Source organism: Taeniopygia guttata, chromosome 29 (assembly GCF_048771995.1).
Source record: "Taeniopygia guttata chromosome 29, bTaeGut7.mat, whole genome shotgun sequence".
Taxonomy (NCBI): Eukaryota; Metazoa; Chordata; class Aves; order Passeriformes; family Estrildidae; genus Taeniopygia; species Taeniopygia guttata.
This window is the reverse complement of record NC_133054.1, coordinates 3,933,692-3,954,995: the sequence shown is the minus strand read 5'-3', so window position 1 is coordinate 3,954,995 and position 21,304 is coordinate 3,933,692. Positions and strand designations below refer to the sequence as shown.

General features: G+C 60.5%; 1 protein-coding gene across 8 annotated transcripts in view; it reads left to right on the top strand.

Moving 5' to 3' along the window:
- Window positions 1–2,438: 2,438 nt before the first annotated feature.
- LRP1 (LDL receptor related protein 1) overlaps window positions 2,439–21,304 on the top strand; it is an 81,069-nt gene continuing 62,203 nt past the window's right edge. For 5 of the 8 annotated variants that reach the window (XR_003957280.4, XM_030259270.4, XM_030259271.4 and 2 more), the window contains exons 1-2: window positions 2,439–2,729; window positions 17,324–17,446. Coding sequence is in view for 6 of the 8 variants with exons in the window: in XM_030259270.4 (XP_030115130.4) it covers window positions 2,657–2,729; window positions 17,324–17,446 (196 nt within the window). In the remaining 2 variants the exon portion in view is untranslated. Of the gene's footprint in view, window positions 2,730–3,851; window positions 4,179–17,323; window positions 17,447–21,304 lie in introns of those variants that run through there. The other 3 variants (XM_030259272.4, XM_072919546.1, XM_072919545.1) reach the window with 3 other exon arrangements.

Sequence of the window (21,304 nt, the reverse complement as noted above, 5' to 3'; positions counted from 1 at the left end):
CTGCGGCACCCGCCGGCTCCGCGTCTGTGCCATGTCAGCCCCCACCCAGTCGTGACCCCACTCTTGCCCTGTGTCTCTCCATTCCTGTCCCCGCACTCTTATCCCATATCCCACTCGTGACCGCACATCTGCCCCATTCAGCCCTCACACACCCACTGCTCGCACCCACGCGTGTCCCCCCGCCCCATCTGTGACAGTCACTCCTGACCCTACTCCTGCTCTAATCAGGTCCCTCTTTGCTGCCCTTCCAAGCTCCCCGCCCATCCCCGCGGGTGCTTTCGCACCGGGGCAGTCCCGGTTCCGTGGCACCGCTATTCCCGTGTGCACCGGGCCGGGCCGTTGGTCCCGGGCTGCACCTTCCCCGCACGGTTGGAACCCCGGTCACCGTCCTGGCATTCGAGCCCGTGGCTGGTCCCGGGCTGTGCCCTCCGGAACCGAACCGAACACGGGAGCGGCGGCACTGAAACGGGGTGCCCGTTGCTTGAGGGGATTTGGTGCTTCACGGGGGTACCCGCGCCGCCCCGGGGCGCTCCGACCCCCGCGCCCACCGGAGCGGCGGGGCACACGGGGGCACGGCTACTCGGGGCCGCCAAGGGGCGCTGCCGCACCGCGGTGCCGCCGGGGCGCACCGAGGGCTGCGGGGCCGGTGCTCCGGCGCTGGAGATGCGGTACCGGGACTGGGGCAGGGCCGCGGGGTCCCCCCGTTCCCCCCGGCTCCTCCCGCCGTGGCGCCAGTGAACTCTCCGTGCTGCCATTTCCAGCATTAAACGTAGCGGGGGGCCCCCGTGAGCGCGGCTCGTCCGCTGTGCACCGGGACATCCCGGGAGAACGGACACCCGCCGGGGCTGTTCGGGGCTGGGAAGGGGCTTCTCGGCCTCCACATGCTCCCGTCCAGGACGGTCTCGAGTGGGGAGGGGGCTGTGGAGCGCTGGCCGGGACCCACGCGTGGGAGGAATCAGAATAGCCCCCGCTCCCCGGGTCCTCCGAGACGTTTGGGGGCTCTGGGGGAATGGGGGGTACAGAGTGACCCCCACAACCCCTCCAGCCCACCCGATTGCGCTGCGCTTTTTGCCACCCCGGCGCTTCTGCAGGGGCGGCGTCCCGGGAACATCTGGACCTTCTCCCGAACATCTGGCGCCGCAGCAGCCTGAATCACCCTGCCCCCCCTCCCCTCAGCTGCCTGGTCGGGGTGGGGCGGGACAGGAGTGTGACATAATTAAAAAAACATATGACATCACGCGGAGGGGTCGCACGGTGCCTGATGACGGCACCGGGCCCTGGCAGGCAGCGGAGTGGCCAGCAGATGACGTCACGGCTCTGACTCTGACGTCACGGTTCTCAGTCAAAGCTGGAGTTGGGTGAGTGATGGAGTTGGCCTTGTGGATGGCGGGACCCCCACGATGGGGCTGTTCCGGCCCCCCGATCCTGAGCTCTGCTCCTGTAGCCCCCGCAGGGACGGCTGGGGGGACAGCGAGGGTCCTGTGCCCTGGGGGGGTGACAAGGGTCCCCTTGTCTTGGGGGGACACAAGGGTTCCACTGCCCTCGGACACAGCGAGGGTCCTGTGCCCTGGGGGGACGGTCAGGGTGCCACCGCCCTTGGGGTGGTGATGGTTTTGCTGTCCTGGGAGAATGGCGAGGCTCCGGCTGCCTTTGGGGATGGTGAAGGGCGCAGTCCTGGGGGCCAGTGAAGGTCCCGCCGAGGGTCCCGCTGCCCCTGCGGATGATGGGTCCTGCTGCCTCGTCCGTCTCTGACCCGCGGCCGGTACCGGGTGTCGGTAGAGGGGAGCTGGGCCTCCCCCGCACCTGGGGACCACCGCAGCAGGGACGGGCCGGGCGCTGGAGTGGCATCGTCGGCCGGTATCGCGTGTGGGTGCGGGACCGGCAGCGCTGAACCTGTGCCACACCGATCCCGGCCCCCTGCTCGTACTATACTGACACCGGTACCGACACCGGCACTGGACCCCTCCCGGACCATACTGACACTGATACCGACACCGACACCGGCATCAGAGCCCTCCCGTGCCATACTGACACCGGTACCGACACCGACACCGGCACGGGACCCCTGCCCGTACCATACTGACACCGACACCGGCACGGGACCCCTGCCCGTACCATACCGACACCGACACCAGACCCCTGCCCAGACCATACCGAGGCCGATACCGGTACCGACCCGGGACCCCTGCCCAGACCCCGTCCCTACCCGCACCCACCGGGGGGCGCAGCCCCGGCACCGCACGCGCATGCGCATAAGGACCCCCCCCCCCCCCCCACGCCACGCGCGTGTCCCCCCCCTCCCCGTTCCCGTCCGCGGCGGCGGCGGCTCGAGCCCGGTGACGTCAGGCGGGCGGCGGCGCGCGCTCCATCGCCCCCCACCCCCCCAAAATCACCGCCCGCCCTCCGCCGCGGCGGCGGCGCGCGCAGAGCCCCCCACCCCCTCACCCCTCACCGCCCCCCGGCCCCGCCGCCGCCGCCGCCGCCCAGCCCGGAGGGTCCGCCCGCCCCCCGGCCCGGCCCGGCCCGGCCGCCGGCCCGCCCCCGCCCGCCCCCCGCGGATGTCGGTGCGCGGGCCCGGGACGCGCCGCCCCACGGGCAGCACGGCGTGAGGAGCCGCCGCCGCCGCCGCCGCCGCCGCCGCCACCGAGCCGCCGGCATGGGGCCGCTGCTGGCCCTCACCGGGAGCCTCCTGGCCCTGCTGGCCGCGCCCGCCGCCCGCGCCCTCGAAGGTGAGTCGGGGGGCGGCGGGGCCGGAGCCCCGCGGGGCGATACCGGCGGGGAGGGGGGGGGGACACCCGCCGCCGCAGCCGCTGTCGGGGGCGCGGGGCTCGGCCGGGCCGGGGAGGGGAGGGGGCGGGGGGCGCTGCGCGTCCCCTCTCTCCGCCGCCGCCGTGACAAAGCAGAGCGGGCGCAGCCCGGCCCCGCTGCGCCGTGGGGACACCGGGGGAACCGGGGAGCAGCGGGGAGCAGCGCGGAGCAGCGGGCCGGACTGGGGAGGCGCGTCCTCCCCGCACCCCTCCGCAGCGCACGGTGCGCCCCCCGCCCCGTTCCCCCGCAGCCGCGGGGGCCGCTCGCTCGCGCTCCCCGTTTTCTCTCCTCTTTTCCCGTTCCCGTAGCTCCCACCCGCCCTCCATCCCCATTTTCCTCTGGAATCCAAAGTTTTCCCCGCAGCCAAGCAGGAAAGTTGGAGCTCATCACCGCTGCGGGAGCCGGGGCCGGGGGTCCCGGTGTGCCGGGGATGGCCGGGGCCGGGATCCCACCGGTCCCAGGGGTGCCCGTGACAGCCCGGCCTCGCCCCACGCTCCCCCTCTTGCATAACCGGGGCTGCTTCTCCCGGAGCCGCGACGCCCGGCTGCGGAGTTCGGCTGTGACCGGGCCTGGTGGCACTGGGAATACGCGTATCCAGCCACCGGGGCTGTCCGTCCCTCGGTCCGTGTGTCCGTTTGTCCAGCCTCCCCCCATCGGTCCATCCAGCTCCTTGCCAGCCGCTCGTTCCCAAGCCGCGCACGTCGCGTTCCGGGCCCTTATTGATCTATTCAATAAATACTTGAGCTCGGCAGCTCCGTGGCCGGGCTGGGAATGTGCGAGGGGCCGCTCTTGGCAGCGCCCGTGCTCCGCGCTGCCAGCCGCTCCGGCCGGGAACCGGCGGCCGTGGCGAAGTTCTCGCCGCGCTTGGACGCCCCGGGCTGTTTTTTCCCTTTAAAAGCAGAGAAATGGGGGAGTCTCGGCTTTCCTGTGGCGGATTCCCCCTGTGTCTGCGCGGGAGTGGCCTGGTGAAATGAGAGGCCGGAATGATGGATGAACCAGAGGGGGTTGTTTTTTTTTGTTTTAGGGGGAGGTTTTTCTGTCCCGTTTCTTTGCCCACCTTAGAGCAAAGCGGGAGAAGGGATTTGGTGTCGTGGCAGTGGCAGCATCTGACCCGTCAGCGGGTCGGAGGGATGGAGGAGGAGGAGGAGGTTTGGGCAAACGCCAGATCCCTGCCCCAGATTCATGTCTGGGGCTGCAGGAGGCCGGAGCCTGTGGTTTCCATCCTCCAGCCCCTCCTCACCCTGCTGGTGATGCGGACTCTTGATCTGTGTCCCTTGGAGGGAGGTGACAAGAGCGGAGCAGCTCAGGGCACCCTGCAGTCCCCCGTTGGTGGCACCTGCAGGGCTGATTGAGCCGCTGGCACACACCCGGTGGGCTCGGCGGTGCAGGTGGCCACGGCTGAGCCCTCCAGGGTCACCCCTCCAGGGACACGAGGGCTCGGAGGTGGCTCGGAGCATCCGGCGGATCCAGAAGTTGGTGGGGGCGGAAGGGAGGCATCGCTCATTGCATAAGCTGCGTTGCCTTTGGAAACGAGGCTGCGGAAAGATGATGAGCTGGAGGGAAGTTCTTCCATCCTCGGCTCCACACCCCAGGAGCTGGAGTGGGATAGACACCCCTTCCTCCTGGTGCATGTCCCCCTCCCGAGGGGCTCCCCTCTGGGGACTGTGATGGGAACGAGGTGCTGTTCCACCACCTCGGGGTGCTGGGAGTGTGTGAGGCTGTGGAGGCACGTGGCGGATGTGGAGGCACCACAAGGATGTGGTTGGCTCGGTTAGGGGGCAGAATGTGCCACCAAGGTGCCACCTGAGCTGGTGCCTCAACCCTGGTGGTCCTGGCTGGGCTCTGGTTTTCTTGATGTAAATCTCCCACTGTCCCAGCTGGGTACAGTGGTGCTCTGGGAGAGGCCAGGACATCCTGCAGGTCCCCATCCTTGTCTGGAGAGCCAATTCCTCACACTTACAGCCTCTGTTTGCAGTTCTGGAAGCTCGTTGCTCGTTTCTGGAGAAGAGGAGGACAAAGTCCAGCTGTGGGGTGGGAGGAAGCTCTTCCATGGGGAACAAAGGGCAGTTCCCGTCTGCCCACTCCTCTGCCACTTGCTGGGCAGCGTGGGGCATCCCTGGGCCCTGTGGTGGCAGGCAGGGATCGCCCTGTTCCTGTTTTGGAAATACCTGTGGTTGAAGGTGGTTGAGGGTGGCTGGGATGTTTTGGTGCAGCACTTCCCTTTGCCACCTCGGTGGTCTGGCACGTCCCGTTGCGCGTCCCTGTGTGCCCGTGTGTGTTCCCAGGTGTCCCCACGTGTGCCTGCGTGTTCCCAGGTGTTTTCCCGTGTGTTTTTCCCTGTGTTCCCATGCGTGTGCACGCGTGTGGGTGTGCACACGCTGCTTCCCTAAGCGTGCACGGACATGCCCGGAGCTGTGCTGGGTTCAGTGGAGGTGAAGAGTGGAGAAGTTTGAGGTGCTGGGAGGAGAAGGAGGCGCTGGAGGGGCAGTGACCAGGGGTTCCTCTGTGCAGAGATGTGTCCAGAATTCCTGTGTGGAGCATCCCAGCAGGATGTTTGTGCTTCCAGCAGCCCCGTGGGGCTCTGTCAGGTGTGAGAGGTGCTGCTGTGGTGTCCAGTGGCTGCGCTCTGCCCCATCCCACGTGCTCCCTGGCATCAAGAGGATGGGGCATCTCCGGAGCATCCCTGGCAGCGGTGCCAGGTTTGGGGTGAAGCCGAGGCGTCGCCTCCTCGCCGCTTCCGAAGCTCCTGAGGCGCCGTGGGCGCTGTGGGGGTGGGAGCAGCTGTGGCAGCCCCCTCGCCTTGGGTGTCTCAGCCCCAGCGCTCGCTCCTCGTGTTCTCTCCGTGCCGGTTCCATGTGCTCCGGGGGAGCCTGCGAAGCGGGAAGGAGCGGGGGCTGCTCCAGCTGGTGATGCTTCTCCTCCGGTGTTGGGATGATGGGGAGCAAAACCACTCAGGTCCTCCCTGTGCTTGCAAGGCCCTGGTTCCTGCAGCATCCTCCTCTGGAGGAGCTGGCTCCAGCTGCTGTTCCCTCGTTCCTCTTTGCCCCCAGCCCATGCCTGACCCGTGGTTGCCCAGTGGGGCTGTCCAGGCTCTGCTCTGCTGCACAGGAACAGCAGGATTGGAGTGGAAAATCAGACAAATTAAGGGAAAAGCAGCGTAAATCAGCTGCTGGGTGGGGTCCCGAAAACAGCCCTGGAGTCAGCCCAAGGGGACGGGGTGGTGGCACGAGGAGCTTTGAGGAGAGAGGGTTGGCTCCCAAAATCCATCCTCCCACTGCCTGGGATGAGGGTGTTTGGGCAAGGACCATGACTCCTTCCCCCTCCAGGAGGGCACGGGGGGACCTGGCTGCCCCTCAAGGTTGTGACAACATCCAGGTCACCTCCCAGCGCTCACTGAGGTGGGGAAGGGGCTGGAGGGTGGGCAGGGTGAGGGCCAGGAGCCCTTTGGGCAGAAACTGGGAGCACTGGTAGCATGTGTGGAGGTGATGGTGGTGGCAGGGTGAGGACATTGGGCACTGGGGTCTGTGCCAGCACTCTCCTGCCCCGTGGCTGCCCGGTGTGTCCCGTGAGGCTCATCCTGGTGCAGCAGCACTGCTGAGGAGGGATCTGCTCCCACCGATTCTGCTGCCGAGGATTTGTCACCATCTCGTGAGCACTGGGATGCTCCACAGGGAATGGGACAGCTCGTGGGGTCCCTGCCTGCCCCTGGGGATGGTGTCCATGTGGGATTTGGCTGCCCTGGGAGGCAGCAGTAGCTGTGCCCGTGTCTGTGACCTCCCCCAGCACCCCAGGGGTTCGGCTGTGCCTTTGGGGAGCTGTCCCAAGCCCTTGGATGGTCTTTTGGATGGAGCCTCTCCAGAACGGCGCAGGGAGCACATGGTTCTGCGAGTGGCCTTTGAGCAGCAAGGGGTTGTATGGGAGCTGCTTCCCGAAATCACAGCCAGGCCCGGGCCCTCGGGAGCCCTGGAGAGAGGGGAGGACACACAGGATGTGCCACATGCTGCTGAGTCAGCACAACGAGGAGCCCTGGCCTTTGTCGTGGGGCAGGAGGTTCCTCTTCCAGGCATGGAGATGATTTCAGTTCCCAGATCCGCTCCAAGCGCTTTCCTGGTGCAGATAAATCCTTTCTCGTGCCCCCCAGCCCTCCCAGCCCTGACGGGGTCTGAACCCTGAGTGTCTGCCAGAGCTGCCTGCCAAGCCCAGAGTCCTCTCCCCGCTCACCCCACGCAGCCATGGGGCTCCCCTGACGTGCCTGGGATGAATCCAGCACTCCCAGGGCTGGGAAGGGGCTCCTTGGAGCGGGTGCTGATCCCAGGAGTGGCGCCTGGCTTGGGCTGAGAGCAGCGGGTGCCTCAGCCTGGTTCCTTCCCACCGTGCTGCCTTCTCCAGGCAGACAGGACTCTCCTTGTGCTTGGGATGAGTTTTATCTCCATCACCTCCAGAGAGCGTGTCCAGCTCTGTTCCCATGGACATCCCTCTCCAGGGACTGGGGCTGGGTGGCCGATGGTGGCCGGGGACGTCACTGCCATCCTCAGGCTCTCCCAAACGGAGCATCCGCCCCGGCTGCAGCTTGTTTTCCAGGGGATGCTTTTCCCCTCTCCTTGGGATTTTGCAATCCAAGGCCACCTCCAGCTATTTACAGGCTGGGTTTTGCTGCTGACTTAATTTTCCAGCCCTTTCCACGCACCGCTCCCGGGCCGCCCGACCTGCTGGCTGCGGCCACACCAAATATTTCCATCATTTTTCTAATTCAGCTCAAACTCGTTGTTTTCTTTGCTGTGTGACTCTTCTTTTTGAAATAAAAGCACAGGGTGGGCCGTGAGGGCTGTTCTGGGTGTTGTTCCATCGGGAGAGGTTGCGTTCCCCAACGTGGTCAGGCCGTTTTTAGGGCTAAATATAGACTCCAGTGTCCTTCCTGAGCCAGGGAACGGAGCGGGCTGGAGCTGCAGTCCTGCAGATGCTGTGCAGGATCACAGACGGTCCCAGCACCGCTCGTGGCAGCAGAACTGTTGGATAATGACCTTGCTGGCAGCCCTGAGCTGCTCCGGTGGGACTGTGCTTGCAGTGACACCGAGGGAAGGGATGGGAAGAGCATCCCGAGCTCCAGGGAGTGTCAGGAAGGTGAGAGCAGCTCTGGGATGTCCAAAACGTGTGGACTGGGGCAGCAGTGGGAATTGTGGATGTCTGGGAGGGAGGCTAATTGAGTTGGAAGTTGCATCTTTAATTGAGTGGGCTAATTAAGCCTTTTGCCAGATGCTGTTTCTCCAAATGGGACCATGGTGAGGATGGGCAGGTGTTGGGGGGCACATCCTGGGGACAGGGAGGTATTGGGGGCAGTCTTACCCTGAGGATGGGCAGGTGTTGGGGGGCACATCCTGGGGACAGGGAGGTATTGGGGGCAGTCTTACCCTGAGGATGGGCAGGTGTTGGGGGGCACATCCTGGGGACAGGGAGGTATTGGGGGGTCTCACCCTGAGGATGGGCAGGTGTTGGGGGGCACATCCTGGGCAGGAGGGGGATGAGTGTGGGGGTTGCTGCTGAATTGAGGGGCTGCAGTGTCAGGAGGTGGAGAGGAGTCACTGCTCAGGGCTCAGGGCTCTGCCATCCATCCCTTGGTGATGGACTTGAGGAGGATTCCAGCTGGGGAAGGCTTTGGGAGCCATCCTGCTGCTGCCCCCATGCCCCAGCCTCCCTGGGGTTGGCCAAGTTTGTTTGCTGAGGGCTGCCAGGCGAAAATTGAAATGTGCTGAGAGCTTTGAATGGCATCAGTGTCCCCTGTTTACCTGCAGCTCTGTGTCTGTGGGCTCGTGCTCCTGGGTCACACATGGCTTGTTCCTCCCGGTGTCGCCTCCCTCTGCTTCCCTGTGTCCCCCATGCTGGCACCCGCTGGTTTTCTCAGAACTGGGATGTTGTGGCCTGAAGGATGGCACAGGGACACAAACCCTCAGCCCTGGGGAGCAGCAGGATGCCCCACTGCCCACCCGTGCTGCTGGTGGGCTGCCACGCATGCCCACCCACTCCCACCTTTGCCAGGGCCACGCGTCTCACCACGGGTGTCACCAGCCCTTGGCTGTCCCTGCCGGGAGAGCAGCTCCAGATGATTTCTGAGCTTGGGGGGCAGCACAGACACCCCAAACCACGCTTCTTACAGTGGTCCCATCCTCTCCATGCCCCGGGAGCTGCACCCCCCGGCCCGCAGCGCAGGGAAAGGCTGTGAATGTTTCCTCCCGGCGGGTGTCGTGGTGCTTTTTTATTGTTTGGAAAAGGAAGCACTTGGGTTTAATACTTCCCGCTCCAGCCGCCTTCCCAGCGCCGGGCGGATGCTGCGGAGCAGCGGGGTGGGTGCCTCGGGCAGCGGGGTGGAGGCGCCCGCCCGGCCCCGCATCCTTGGGCCGGTGCCCACGCCACGGCCCCGCTTCCTGCCGCAGCCCCCGGCCCTTCCAGATGGCTTTGCTCAGCCTCTCCTCCGCCGGCCTGGAGCGCCTCTTCCCCCGGCAAGAGCGGATTTGGAGGCGCTCGCCTCCCCGGCTGCTCTGCTGCCATCGGCTCTTGCCCAGCCCTCTGCCCTTTCAGCTGCATCAAATCCTAAATTTTCTTTTCCTGCGACTTACAGAGGTTAAAAGCAGTGCAAGCAGGATCCCTGAGCTGCAGGAACCCTCTGGGAGCATCTGCTGGAGATGCCAAGGGGTCAGGCGGCATCTGGGACACATCAGGGATGGCCGTGCCAATTCCTCTTTCACCGTTTGTACCAGTTACAGACAGATGGGACATTTCACCGTGCCAGGGATGTTTTTCCAGTGGAGCAGCTGCCACCTGGAAGCCGTGCAGGACCCGCTTTTCCAGGATGGGCTGTCAAGGAATTCCCAAACCTTTGCTCTCAGCAGCAGTTGCTGTGCTGGGGGGGTGATGGGCGACCGGAGTCGCATCCCCATGGGCGGGTTGGGCTTTGTTTTGGGGACTGGGATGGGAATTGGTGACAGCCAAAAGCTGTGCCAGGAGCGGGGCAGGGCCGTGGTGTTGTCTGGGGTTGTTATCCCTGGAGAGACCTTGAAGTCTCAGGAGATTGTGCTGCGCCATGGTGGCTCCATGACCTTGTGCTCCCCAGGGCTGGGAGATGCCCTGAGGTGCCCCAGGGGACCTCAGGAGGTGACCTGGAGGTTTGGAACAATCTGGGTCTCCATGTCCTCATGCCCCTCTTGCTGTTCTCCAGCCTCTTGGAGCATCCAGCATCTCCTGGGGGGTGACCCTGCCCTGGCTGAGGTGGGACCCCCATGTGCACTCCAATGAGGACGTCCCAAGGATCCCAAGGATCCCAAATCCCAGCTGGATCATCCCTGGCTTCGTTCACACGGGCAGGTGGAGCCGAATCCAGAGCAACTCCCCGCGCGGCCGCGCTGCTCGGGAATAAAAGTCCCTTTATGCCGGAATAATTAGTGTACTCAGAGCATGCTAATTATTCTGGGATAAAAGTGACTTTTATTCCAGCAGAGTGTCCTCTCAAAGGGCCCTTTCTGCCCGCTCCCGGGGCACAATAGCTGCTCTGCTCCGTTTCCCCATCCCAGACAAAGTCCTTATTTGCGGAGGCAGCGAAATTGAGTTGACTAATGAATTAAGGCCAATGGTTCTGGCCGGGCTCCAGCCCTTTGAAAGCCTTGGCGAGCTGATGCCCGGCCCGGTGGGAGGAAGCACAGACTCTCCTGCCCCACCAAGCCCCTGGCAGCCTCCCCTCCCTCGCTCCCTCCCTCCCAGCTGCCGGGATGAAATGCCTATTAATCTATCCTGTGGAATTGCTTTATTCCCGGCGCAGGCCGGGCTCTGGAGGGAGCGTTATCAGCTCCAGCCACAGGCCATAAATAACCACGGCGGATCCTGTTTGGGTTCCCAACTGCCCAGGGTATAAACATCCCACTGCTATTGCCAGGATAAATGCAGGGAATAAAGGTTGGGCAGGTAGGGGAGGTGGGTGGGGGGGCTCTGCAGGCCCGCTGCCCCCTCCCCATCCCTCCTCTGAGGAAGGAAAAAGGGGACTCGGGGCACCCTGGCAGGGATTGCCACAGGCCAGGGCTGCCTGCAGCCCATCCAACTGCACCCAGAGGATTTAAGCCCCTTTCTCTTGGCTGCAAATGCTTTTTTATTCCTCTTTTTTCCTCCCCACCCCCCCGCACCTCGCTTTTTTTTTTTTCCCATTTAAATTGCAGATAAGCTGCAAAATGAATAATACCAAAAAAAGTGGGATTCTCCCTTGAATCCCGCTTGGCTGTGGGGCTGGAGCTGCCCCTCCGTCCCCTCCCCACCACAGTCTGGATGATCCAGCTCTTTTTTTTTTTTTTTTCTTTTTTTTCTTTTATTATTATTATCCCCAGTTCTGGCAATGCCGGAGCTTTCGTTTCATCTGGCTCCATCTCCTGCCATTTTTCAGCTCCTTCTGCTGCGGACTCTCCGTGGGGCTGGAGGCGGGAGGGGGATCGCGCTCCGGCACGGCTCTCCCGGCTCCTGAATTTGGTTTAAAATGCAAATCTTTCCTTTATTCCCCCCCTTTTTTATTTTTTTTTTTTCTTTTTAATGGATTTCATCTGAAGGCAGCAGAGCTGCTGGAGCCTGGGGAGCGGGAGGGGAAGGGGCTGGGCGGGGGGAGCGCATTCCTCGCAGATTTCCTGATGCGTGTTCGCATGGAAATCGTCTCCCCCCGGATGCGTTTGAAATGAGGTGACGCGGAGCTGCGGGATGGACGCGGCCCTGGAGCCGCAATGGGATTTTATCCCCCTTCCCCCTCGGCAGGGATGCTGTGGGCAGCTCCTGCCTCCATCTCCTTCCTCCTCCTCCTCCCTGTCCCCCCCCAGCATCCTCGCTCTGCTCCTTTGTCTGGGTTTGGAGGCAGCCCTGGCAGGTCCTGGCTGCTGGGAATCCCATCCCAGTGCCCGTGCTGGGGGTGCTGGGGGGCTGCTGGGGACCCTGGGGTTGTCACCTCTTGGCAGCTGGGCTGACCCCAAAGGGGGACATTGGGATGGCATCTCCCTGGGGTACCCGGTGTGGGCATCCAGTGGCTCCCAATCCGTGTCTCGTGGGCAGGGGTGGGTGTCCCTTGCCATGGGGAGTGTCCAGGTGGGCAATAATGGCAGAATGTGTGGAACAGGACCAGTGGGAAAGGGTCAGGGATGTGCTGGTGGCATCTGGGGATGAATGAGCAGAGGGTGCTGGGCCCATCCTGCCTGTCCCTCTGGCATGTGACAGGGGGGTGACAGCCCTGCCTGTACCCCAGGATGGGTCTGGGGGCTGCTGGGATCTTCCAGCTGCTTCCCACCAGCATCATCCCTTGGTCATGGCTGGGAACAGGGGTGGAAACCAGGGATGAAAAACCAGAGAAGCACTGGAATGCTGAGGCTGAGGTGATGGTGGGGTTTGGTTTTGCTTGGATTTGTTGTTGTCTCCTTGGGGGTTCCAAAAAGGGGGAGAATCGGAGTGAACCCTGTCCGGGGTCCCTCTGAGTGCCCACATCCACCCAGAGCCTGTCCCAGCAATGGCACGGCGCTGCCATTCCAACACCTCTGGCACAGCAGAGCCAGGCTTGCCTTCTCCAAATCATCGATTTTTTTTTGTTTGTTTGAGGAAAGTGAATGCCTCGTGATTCCATAGTCCGACTTGAAGGGAAAAGGGGGGAAAAAGTGTATTTTAAAGTCAATATTTACTTAGCAATGGGCCGTCCCCCTCCCCCAGTCCGGCCGCATACCTGCGGCTCCTCTGCAGGAATGGCGGGAGCCCTGTCGGCCCTGGAAGCTCTGGAGAAGGGATCTGGTTTGAATCTTCCCCGTTCGGAGGGGGCCGGATGGAAGAATTGCAAAAATGCATTTGAACTGTTTTGGGATGATGTGCTTAAATGCAAAACAAACAGCTGAGCCTTCCTTTCCCTTTCCCCCTGGAAAAATGTGCCTCAGACCTGAGGGTTTGGTATTTTAAATGTCTCTATTACCTAGTTCAGCTTTTGGGAGGCGGAAAATTTACCGGATTTGGGGTTTGAGGATCAGCCTCGAGCCCCAGCGCAGGGAGGAGGGAGCAGGATGGGCTCCAGGCTTTGGCCTTCCCAGCTCCTGTCCTGAGGCTGCAGAGAAACTCCAGGACACTGGAAGTTCCGAAAGCTCAAAAAAGGGAACAAACCCTGTTTTTTTCTGTAGTTTGGGGACAAAGGACGGATGATGCTGGGGAGAGAAATGAAGCCTCAAGCGGCTGATGTGGTTTTGGTGGATTTTGTGTGTTGAATGTGGTGGAGTTTGTGTCTTGGGTGACCGAAGGCTCCGTGTCACACAGCCCCAGCTGGCACTGGGGAGGTCCCACAGGGGCCGTGGGCTCGGCTCTGACTGGGAAGAGCAGCCGTGAATTTCAGCCTTGATCCACAGGGAAGGAGGAAGAGGAGGAACATTGGGATGAAGATGTTGTGTTCATCTGGCTGATGGAACAGGCTCTGCCAAAGAAAGGCCAAAATTGCCCCAAACACCACAACCTGCCCCGTTTTGGGGGTGCTCCATCCTGAGGTGGGGATGGGGACCTGGAGGGGCACGGAGTGGGAATATTTCCCCCTGGAGTGGGTTTATTCCCTCCCTTCTGTGCTCCCTTCTCCCCCAGAACATCTGGTTTGCGAATTGCGTCCGTCCCAGCTCGTATTTATGGCCAGCGCCGTTTCCTGGCCGGACACCTCCTCCTGAGGAGAGGAGGAGGAGCTGGGCTGAGGAGGAAGCAGGACAGGAGCTCCTTCGTATTTCTGTGCTTTGCTTCCAGTCTGTCCAGGTTTTTATGTCATCTTCATCTGTGGACTGAAGGTCGTGTGCCCTTTGCTCCAGGATCTGCTTCTCCATCTCTCCAACAGCTCATTTTGCTGGCCATTTCTTATTTAAAGCAAAAATCAGATTATTTTTGGTGTTTGTGTTGGCCAACCCCTTCCCAACCCACCAGGCTCCAACACAAAGCCTCTGGTGTCCATGGAATTCTGGTGTCAGGCTCTTGGTGCCCTTCCCACCTGGGGAGATGCTGCTGTTCTCACCCTGTCCTGGAGGGCAATCCCCTTTCTTGCACCCCAATGGATTTTTTTTTGGACCTTTTATTTGGACCACGTTGGTTTTGGACCTTTTTTGTGTTTGGGCCTTTTAGTTTTTTTGGTCTTTCTGTTTTTCCAGCCTTCTGAGGGGCCCTTTTTTGGTAGGGTCTTTTTTTTTGGCCTTTTTTATCCCGTTTTTGGGAGGCCCTTTTTTTGGGGTAGGACCTTTTTTCGGGGACCTCTTTTTTTTTTTTTTGTGCCTCTTTGGGGGCCCTTTTCTTATGTGCCTTTTTTGAGGCCCTTTTATTTCTCCACTTTTCATGTCGCCTTTTTTTTTTGGCCATATTTTAATGACCTTTCCCCCAACCATTTCTTCTGCTTTCAGACCCTCCTTTGGGTGGTTTTATTTTCCCACCATCCTCCCCATCTTTCGGCTATTTTGACAAACTTCTGCCGTGTTTTTAGCGCAGTTTTGTCCCCTGTGAGTCCCCTTTTTGAGCCGGGGTCTCTCCTCGGGCTGCCAAGGCGGGGACGTGTCCTGCAGCTGCCCCGGCCCCGCTCTGAGCCGCCCATTGTGCGCCGATGAAGGCGCCTTTATTCCCCATCCCGGAGCCGGAGCTCCGCTGCCATCGCCGCCTCTGGAAGGGAATTTGGCTCCGTGTGAGGGATGCATGAACAGAGACACCTTCTCTAATTGTCCACCTGGCACCGAGGGCATTGAACCCGCCGTGCGAGGACGGGGAATGCGTGGGGCTGGGAATGATCACCTTCTGTCCTCTCCCTGCCCAGAGCCGCGGTGCCTCTGGGGCTCCCCGTGGTTGGGAATGGTGGAGGGGATGGCTTTGGGTGCCCTGTGGTGGTGAGGAGCTCTCTGGGGTCATCCTGCATGGATCAGCACCAGTCTGGAAGGGCAGGTGTCCTCAGGGTGGTGTGTGTCAGTGCTTGGAAGGAATCCCACGTGTTCCTCCTCCGGTCCTGGAGTTGGGAATGCTCGGCACAGAGATGCTGGTGCTGAGTGATGACTCCTTCCAGCATCCCTGCTCCAGGATCGGCGTCTCACAAACCAGCTCCAGGTTTCCCATCCCGCAAACATCCAGTTGGCAGTGAGTTCCCAGGGATTTGCCCTCCTGCAGCTCTGCCTGCTCCTTCAGGAAGTGAAACCTGTGGGTTGCAGCGGCTGCCGCAGCCGTAGGTCACGCTGCGACTGCTGGAGACCTGGGAGGATGAGGAGGAGCAGGAAATCCAAGAGAGTGTCAGTTCTTTGCTGTGGTTTCCTTAATGAATCCTGCCTTGGATGCTCCTGTGGCTGGGAGATGGAGGCGTCAGATGAGCTCTGTGGGAAGAGGGGGTGGAAGGGCTGGATTTGGAGCAGAGCCGGACCAGGAGGATCCTGTCCCTGATGGGGAAAGGGGACAGGCTGGGCTGTGCCTCTGGCCTAGGGAAGGTGGAGGGGAGGGACAGGGATGCTCCATCCATTTTGATCCGTCCAGTCTCCATCTTGGCTGTGCCGAGCTCCCAGCGCGGTGCCAGCCAGCAGCTCCCACGCCGCCGGTGAGCAGGGGAGGAAGGGAGGCAGGGAAGCAGGGAAGCAGGCTGGCAGGAGGAGCCGGGCTGCCATCAGAGCAAACGGCGTCAGGCAAAGCCCTGTGCAGCTCTGAGGAGCAATCAGGCTTGTGACAGGGTGGGAAGTTTCCTCCCACCTTTCGGGGATGGGATTGGGATTAGGGACAGCATCATCCCCATCCTCTCCCCTCGCAGCCTCCTGTGCTGTGGAGCAGCCCCGTGGCAGGAGGAAGATGCAGGCACAAGACCCCCCCTCTCCCGGGCTGAGCAGGAAGTGAAGTGGATCCTGGGAGCGGGGAATTTGGCAGGAGAGCAGGGATGCCACGAGATGAATGTTTTGGGAATTGCGTGTGTGGCTGCTTTTGCTTGAACAAGGGCTCACAGTTGTGTTGGGTTTGCAAGAGCTCCAGCCACCCCCAGGGCTGGAGCTGGACAGTGACCCCCCCATGGCTGGCTGTGATCCCCCCCATGGCTGTGACACCCCTCCCCATGGCTGTGACACCCCTCCCCATGGCTGCGACCCCCCCGCCAATGGCAGTGACCCCCATGGCTGCGACCCTCCCCAATGGCAATGACCCTCCCCATGGCTGTGACCCCCCCCATGGCTGGCTGTGATCCCCCCCATGGCAGCAACACCCCCATGGCAATGACCCACAATGGCAGTGACCCCCCCATGGCAATGACCCCCCCCATGGCAATGACCCCCCCATGGCAATGACCCCCCCCCATGGCAATGACCCCCCCATGGCAATGACCCCCCTATGGCAATGACCCCCTCCATGGCAGTGACCCCCCCATGGCTGTGATCCCCCCCCAATGACAGTGACCCCCCCCATGGCAATGAACCCCTCCAATGGCAATGACCCCCCATGGTGGTGACCCCCCACCCGTGGCAGTGACCCTCCCATGGCTGTCCACTCTCATTGCAACTTCCACTTGGTGGGTGCAGTAACCATCCCCCCACTGTAGTGACCCCACCCCATTTCAGTCTCAACTCTGGGGGAAGCACTGACCCCCATTTTCAGTGACTTCATTTTAGTTATCCCCCATTGCAGTGATCCCTGCATTGCAGGCTGGGTTTGGGGGCCTGAAGCGACCCCCCCATTGCAATCGTGCCCCCGTTGCAGTTTCATCTCTGGGGGGGCTGCAGTGACCCCTTATTGCAGTGATGCTCCCCCAGCTGCAGCCTGTGTTTTGAGGGGACCCCAAGTGACCGCCCCCATTTCAGTGACCCCCACTGCAAGCCATGCTCGGGGGGTGCAGTGACCCCCCCTATTTCAGTCACCCCCTCCATTTCAGTGACTGCCCCCCATTTCAGTGACCCCCTCAAGGCACGGACAGGAGGCTTTCCCAGCCTTTCTCCCTCCCCAGGCTCTGGATTTTGGCTTTTCCTGCTGGTTTTCCCTCTGTCCGTTTTCCCTCCCCATGAGGTGAGGGATGTGGGGTCAGCCTTCCCCGGGGTGCTGAACATGGGATGGATGGATCCCCATCCTGCTCTTGTCCTCATGATTTAAAAAAGCATTACTTTTTAATTTGTTCTCATTTGGGTTTTCTTGTTTTTTCCCTGTTTTTGTCTTGCCTAGCACAGAAAAAGAAGCGCCTCTGGCTCCCAGGAGCTAATTCATCCAAGTTAAATGATCTTTAAAATCTGCGAGCGCATCACAGCGCTCAACTCCTGTTTTCTCCCGGTGTAATTAATGCTCCAGCTTAAATTTCCTCTTTCCTTAGGGGCAAGCTTGATGGATCCGGTGCCGGGCTCAAACTTCTGCCAAGCCATAGGAAAGAAATCATCCCCCCCAAAAAAAACCAACCAAAACCCCCAAACCAATCTTGGCCTTTAATTGAAATTTGATTTTTCTTTTGAAACAACTTGTCCTTGGGAAGAAACTGATGTTGTTTATTGTCGTTATTTCTTTTCTCATCCAGCACCGAAGACTTGTAGCCCCAAACAGTTTGCATGCAAAGATCAGATTACGTGCATATCTAAGGGCTGGCGCTGTGACGGGGAGAAGGATTGTCCGGATGGCTCGGATGAATCTCCCGAGATATGTATGTATGCCTTTCCTTCCTAATCCTCTTCCTCTGGGTTTGTTCCACCGCTCCACGGGCGTTCCAGGGCCCCAAGAGGCGCTCACAACGTTCTACCTCAGCTCCCCTTGCAGCCCTCGGGTTGGGGGCTGTGCATTCCGTCCGTCTGTCCATCCGTCCATCCACCATCCATCCGTCCATCATCCATCCATCCCATCCGTCACCCATCATCCATCCATCATCATCCATCCATCATCCATCATCCATCCATCCATCCATCCATCCATCCATCCATCCATCCATCCATCATCCATCCATCCATCCATCCATCATCCATCCATCCATCCATCATCCATCCATCCATCCATCCATCCATCCATCATCCATCCATCCATCCATCATCCATCCATCCATCCATCCATCCATCCATCCATCCATCATCCATCCATCATCCATCATCCATCCATCATCCATCCATCCATCCATCCATCCATCCATCCATCCATCCATCCATCCATCCATCATCCATCCATCATCCATCCATCATCCATCATCCATCCATCATCCATCCATCCATCATCCATCCATCCATCCATCCATCATCCATCCATCCATCCATCATCCATCCATCCATCATCCATCCATCCATCCATCCATCCATCCATCCATCCATCCATCATCCATCCATCCATCCATCCATCCATCATCCATCCATCCATCCATCCATCCATCCATCATCCATCCATCCATCCATCCATCCATCCATCCATCCATCATCCATCCATCCATCCATCCATCCATCATCCATCCATCCATCCGTCCGTCCGTCCGTCCGTCCGTCCGTCCGTCCATGGTTCCAAACCAGCCTCCTGGGAATGGGAATTGCTCATTTGTGCTTGTTTCCAACAAAATGGATGTGCAGGAGGAAGGAAGAGCCGGCAGCAGTGTCACCCCAACCTCAGCACCTCGGCATTCCTGGGCATGGGGAGTGAGGGAAGATCTCTGGGAGTCCCAGGGAGCAGCTGGCACGGGGACATCGCTGTCCCAGACGGGATTTGGGATTGGGATGCTGGACTGGGTTCACTGGTCTGAGCTGTTGGAGCCACTGGGACACGGGTGCTCCCTCAGATGGGGTGGTGGGGTCTCTCTGGGAGGAAATAGAGCTGGGATGGGTTAGGTGGGGTGTGGGGGTGGGACCTGGAGGATGTCTGCAGAGGGGTCAGAGCTGTGGTGACACCATCCCTGGTGGCTGTGCTGGTCCCACTGTGCTGGGAGCTCTGCTCTAGCCAGGCTGGAACAAGGAACCACCTGTCCCCATGTCCCACATGGACACAGGTCAGCCACCACGGGGCCCAGCAGAATCTCCTCGTCCCCATCCCAGATCTCCCACCCAGATTCCCACTTCACTCTGTGCTTGGCAGAACCGTCTCTTCCAGAGCCGCTCCTGGTTCGGCTCTGGGTTTGTTTATTCCTTGAGGCAAAATGATGCAACGGCCCCTCCGTGGGAGGGATGGGGGGCTGGGATGGGCTGGCTGGTTCCAGTCAATCAGCAGCCCTGGAAAATTACAGCAGGAGGACTCGGAGGCTGGAAGAGATCCGTCCTGATTGGCATGTTCCGCTTGCTGCGGGCATCTGTGCTCGATCCACGGGGACAGGTGACCGCAGCTCGGACCCCTCGGGTGCTCTTCCCTCTCCGCCTTCTTCTTCTCTCTTCCCTGGGGCTGCTGAGGGGCCTGGTGCCAGGAGCAGCCTCTGGTGCTGTGCATGTGCTTCATGTCCCTCTGTGTGGAGGTCGTGGATGTTGGAAGACTCTTGGGTTTGGTCCAGGCCCTCTGAGGGCTCATCCCTGGAGGGCACGGGACCCCCTCTGCCCCTGTGCCCCTCAGAACACCCTTGGCACTTCCAGGATTGGGAAGTGGGAGCCTCTGTGAGACACAGACCAAAGCCTGGCACCTCCTCTCTCCTCACCACCATGTGTGGGACTGAATCCGTGTGTTTCCATCACCACCACAGACCCCAAACTTTGGATGTGTGGGACTGAATCCGTGTGTTTCCATCACCACCACAGACCCCAAACTTTGGATGTGTGGGACTGAATCCGTGTGTTTCCATCACCACCACAGACCCCAAACTTTGGATGTGTGGGACTGAATCCGTGTGTTTCCATCACCACCACAGACCCCAAACTTTGGAATCTCTCAGTTCTTCAGGAGCAGTTCCCTCCCCAGCTGATCTCTGGGGACCTGGAGGGGCTGGGCCTTCCCGAGTGGCTCTGCCCACCTCCCCCAATCCCCACTTTGCACCCCTAGACACTGGAAGGGAGTCAGGGGGGTGCTGTGCCCCCCAGGACACGGAGATTGGGGTGCCAGGGCACATCTGTGCCACTGCCATGGGCCAGGGGACGAGTGGAGCATCCCGCCTGCCCCTGCCCAGGCTCGTTCCCGTGGAGCCCAACCTGTCAGCGCGGGCCCCCGTATCTCTGGGATTGCCAGGCTGGCTTTTCTCCAGCACCGGAGCTTCCAGCAGCCTCACATCCCCCTTATCTCTCTGGCAGGGAGAGGATGACTTTTATTACTCTCATTTAATCCGTGTTTGAGCCGGGCTGGGAGCAGCCAACGCTCCGGAGCCGTCGGTGCCGCGGTGTTTGCGTGGCACTGATGCTCTCCTGCCGGGCCTCTTGAAATGCTGGCAGGCACGTGCCAGGTTTTCCTCCCTGGGGAACCCTCTGAAGTATTGCCTGGCTTTGCTCAGGTCCCTTCCTGTCCCCAGTGCTGCTCACTCGGTGCGCACGGTTCTTGCACCGTCAGTTTTTTGTTCCACGGAGCTTTCCTGAGAGGAAAACACTTGGACAAGAGGCTCCATCCTGTTGGAGATCAAAGATGAGGGGCTCTGAGGAAGGGATTTTCTGTGGCTCAGCTGTGCCTGCTTGGTCCATCCACTGATCCCAGGGCTCAGGACGCCTTGGATCCCTCATCTTGCTGTGCTGGATCTGCTCTTGGCATGGTCCTGATGAGCTCTGAAGTGACCCAGAGGCAGCCCCAGGTCCCTCAGTGCTGCCATCCGTGTCCATCCTGGTGGGACAAGCAGGACCATCCCACCCCTGCTCCTCCAGCCTCTTCCCTCATTGTGTTCCCCCCATCTGCGTCTCCCTGGGCTGTTGCCAAATCAACTGCAGGAGGAAGAATTGCTTTTCTTTTATCCTTCCTTTTTTTTTTTTTTCCGAGTGGTTTTTTGAGGTTAAACATTCCTATCTAATTCGGCTCCTTGGGGTGTACCACAAGCTTGTCACATGTAATAAATTGACTCATTTATTAGCGCCAACACGGTCAAAAGCAAACAAAGTGGCTTGTGGATTAATCCTGCCCTGTTTGGGATAAGTGGTTTGATCCAGGCTCTTTGCAGGGAATAATGGACACGGCAGAGCAGTTCTGACTGATGGATTGGGTGCTTCACTCCAGCCCCTCTGTTCTTCTGGTCCATATATCGACCTTACTTAATTAACCCATAATTTGCAATTACAGGGGGCCCACCCTCTGCAAAAAATAAATCTGTGCAGTGACACCCGGTAAGAAATTCTCCCAGGAATCATCTGCTGGGTGCCCTGGCACTGGGAAGCTCAAATCTCTGTTGTGACAGAGCCTGGGTGTCCTGAGCATCCTGGAGGATCCCAACACCCCAGTGCCAGGCCAGTCTGCTCCCTGGGAGCGTACTGGGAGGTGTTGGAGACTCAGGGGAGCATCTGGAGCCTGTTAAATTCCTGTTTTCCACCAAAATCCCTTGAGCTGGAATGGGGGTCACTGCCCAGGATGGACAGAGGGAAGTTTTGGCTGGGGTGGAGTGAGGATCCTGCTCAGTGTGGGGCGGAAGGTGTCACAAACC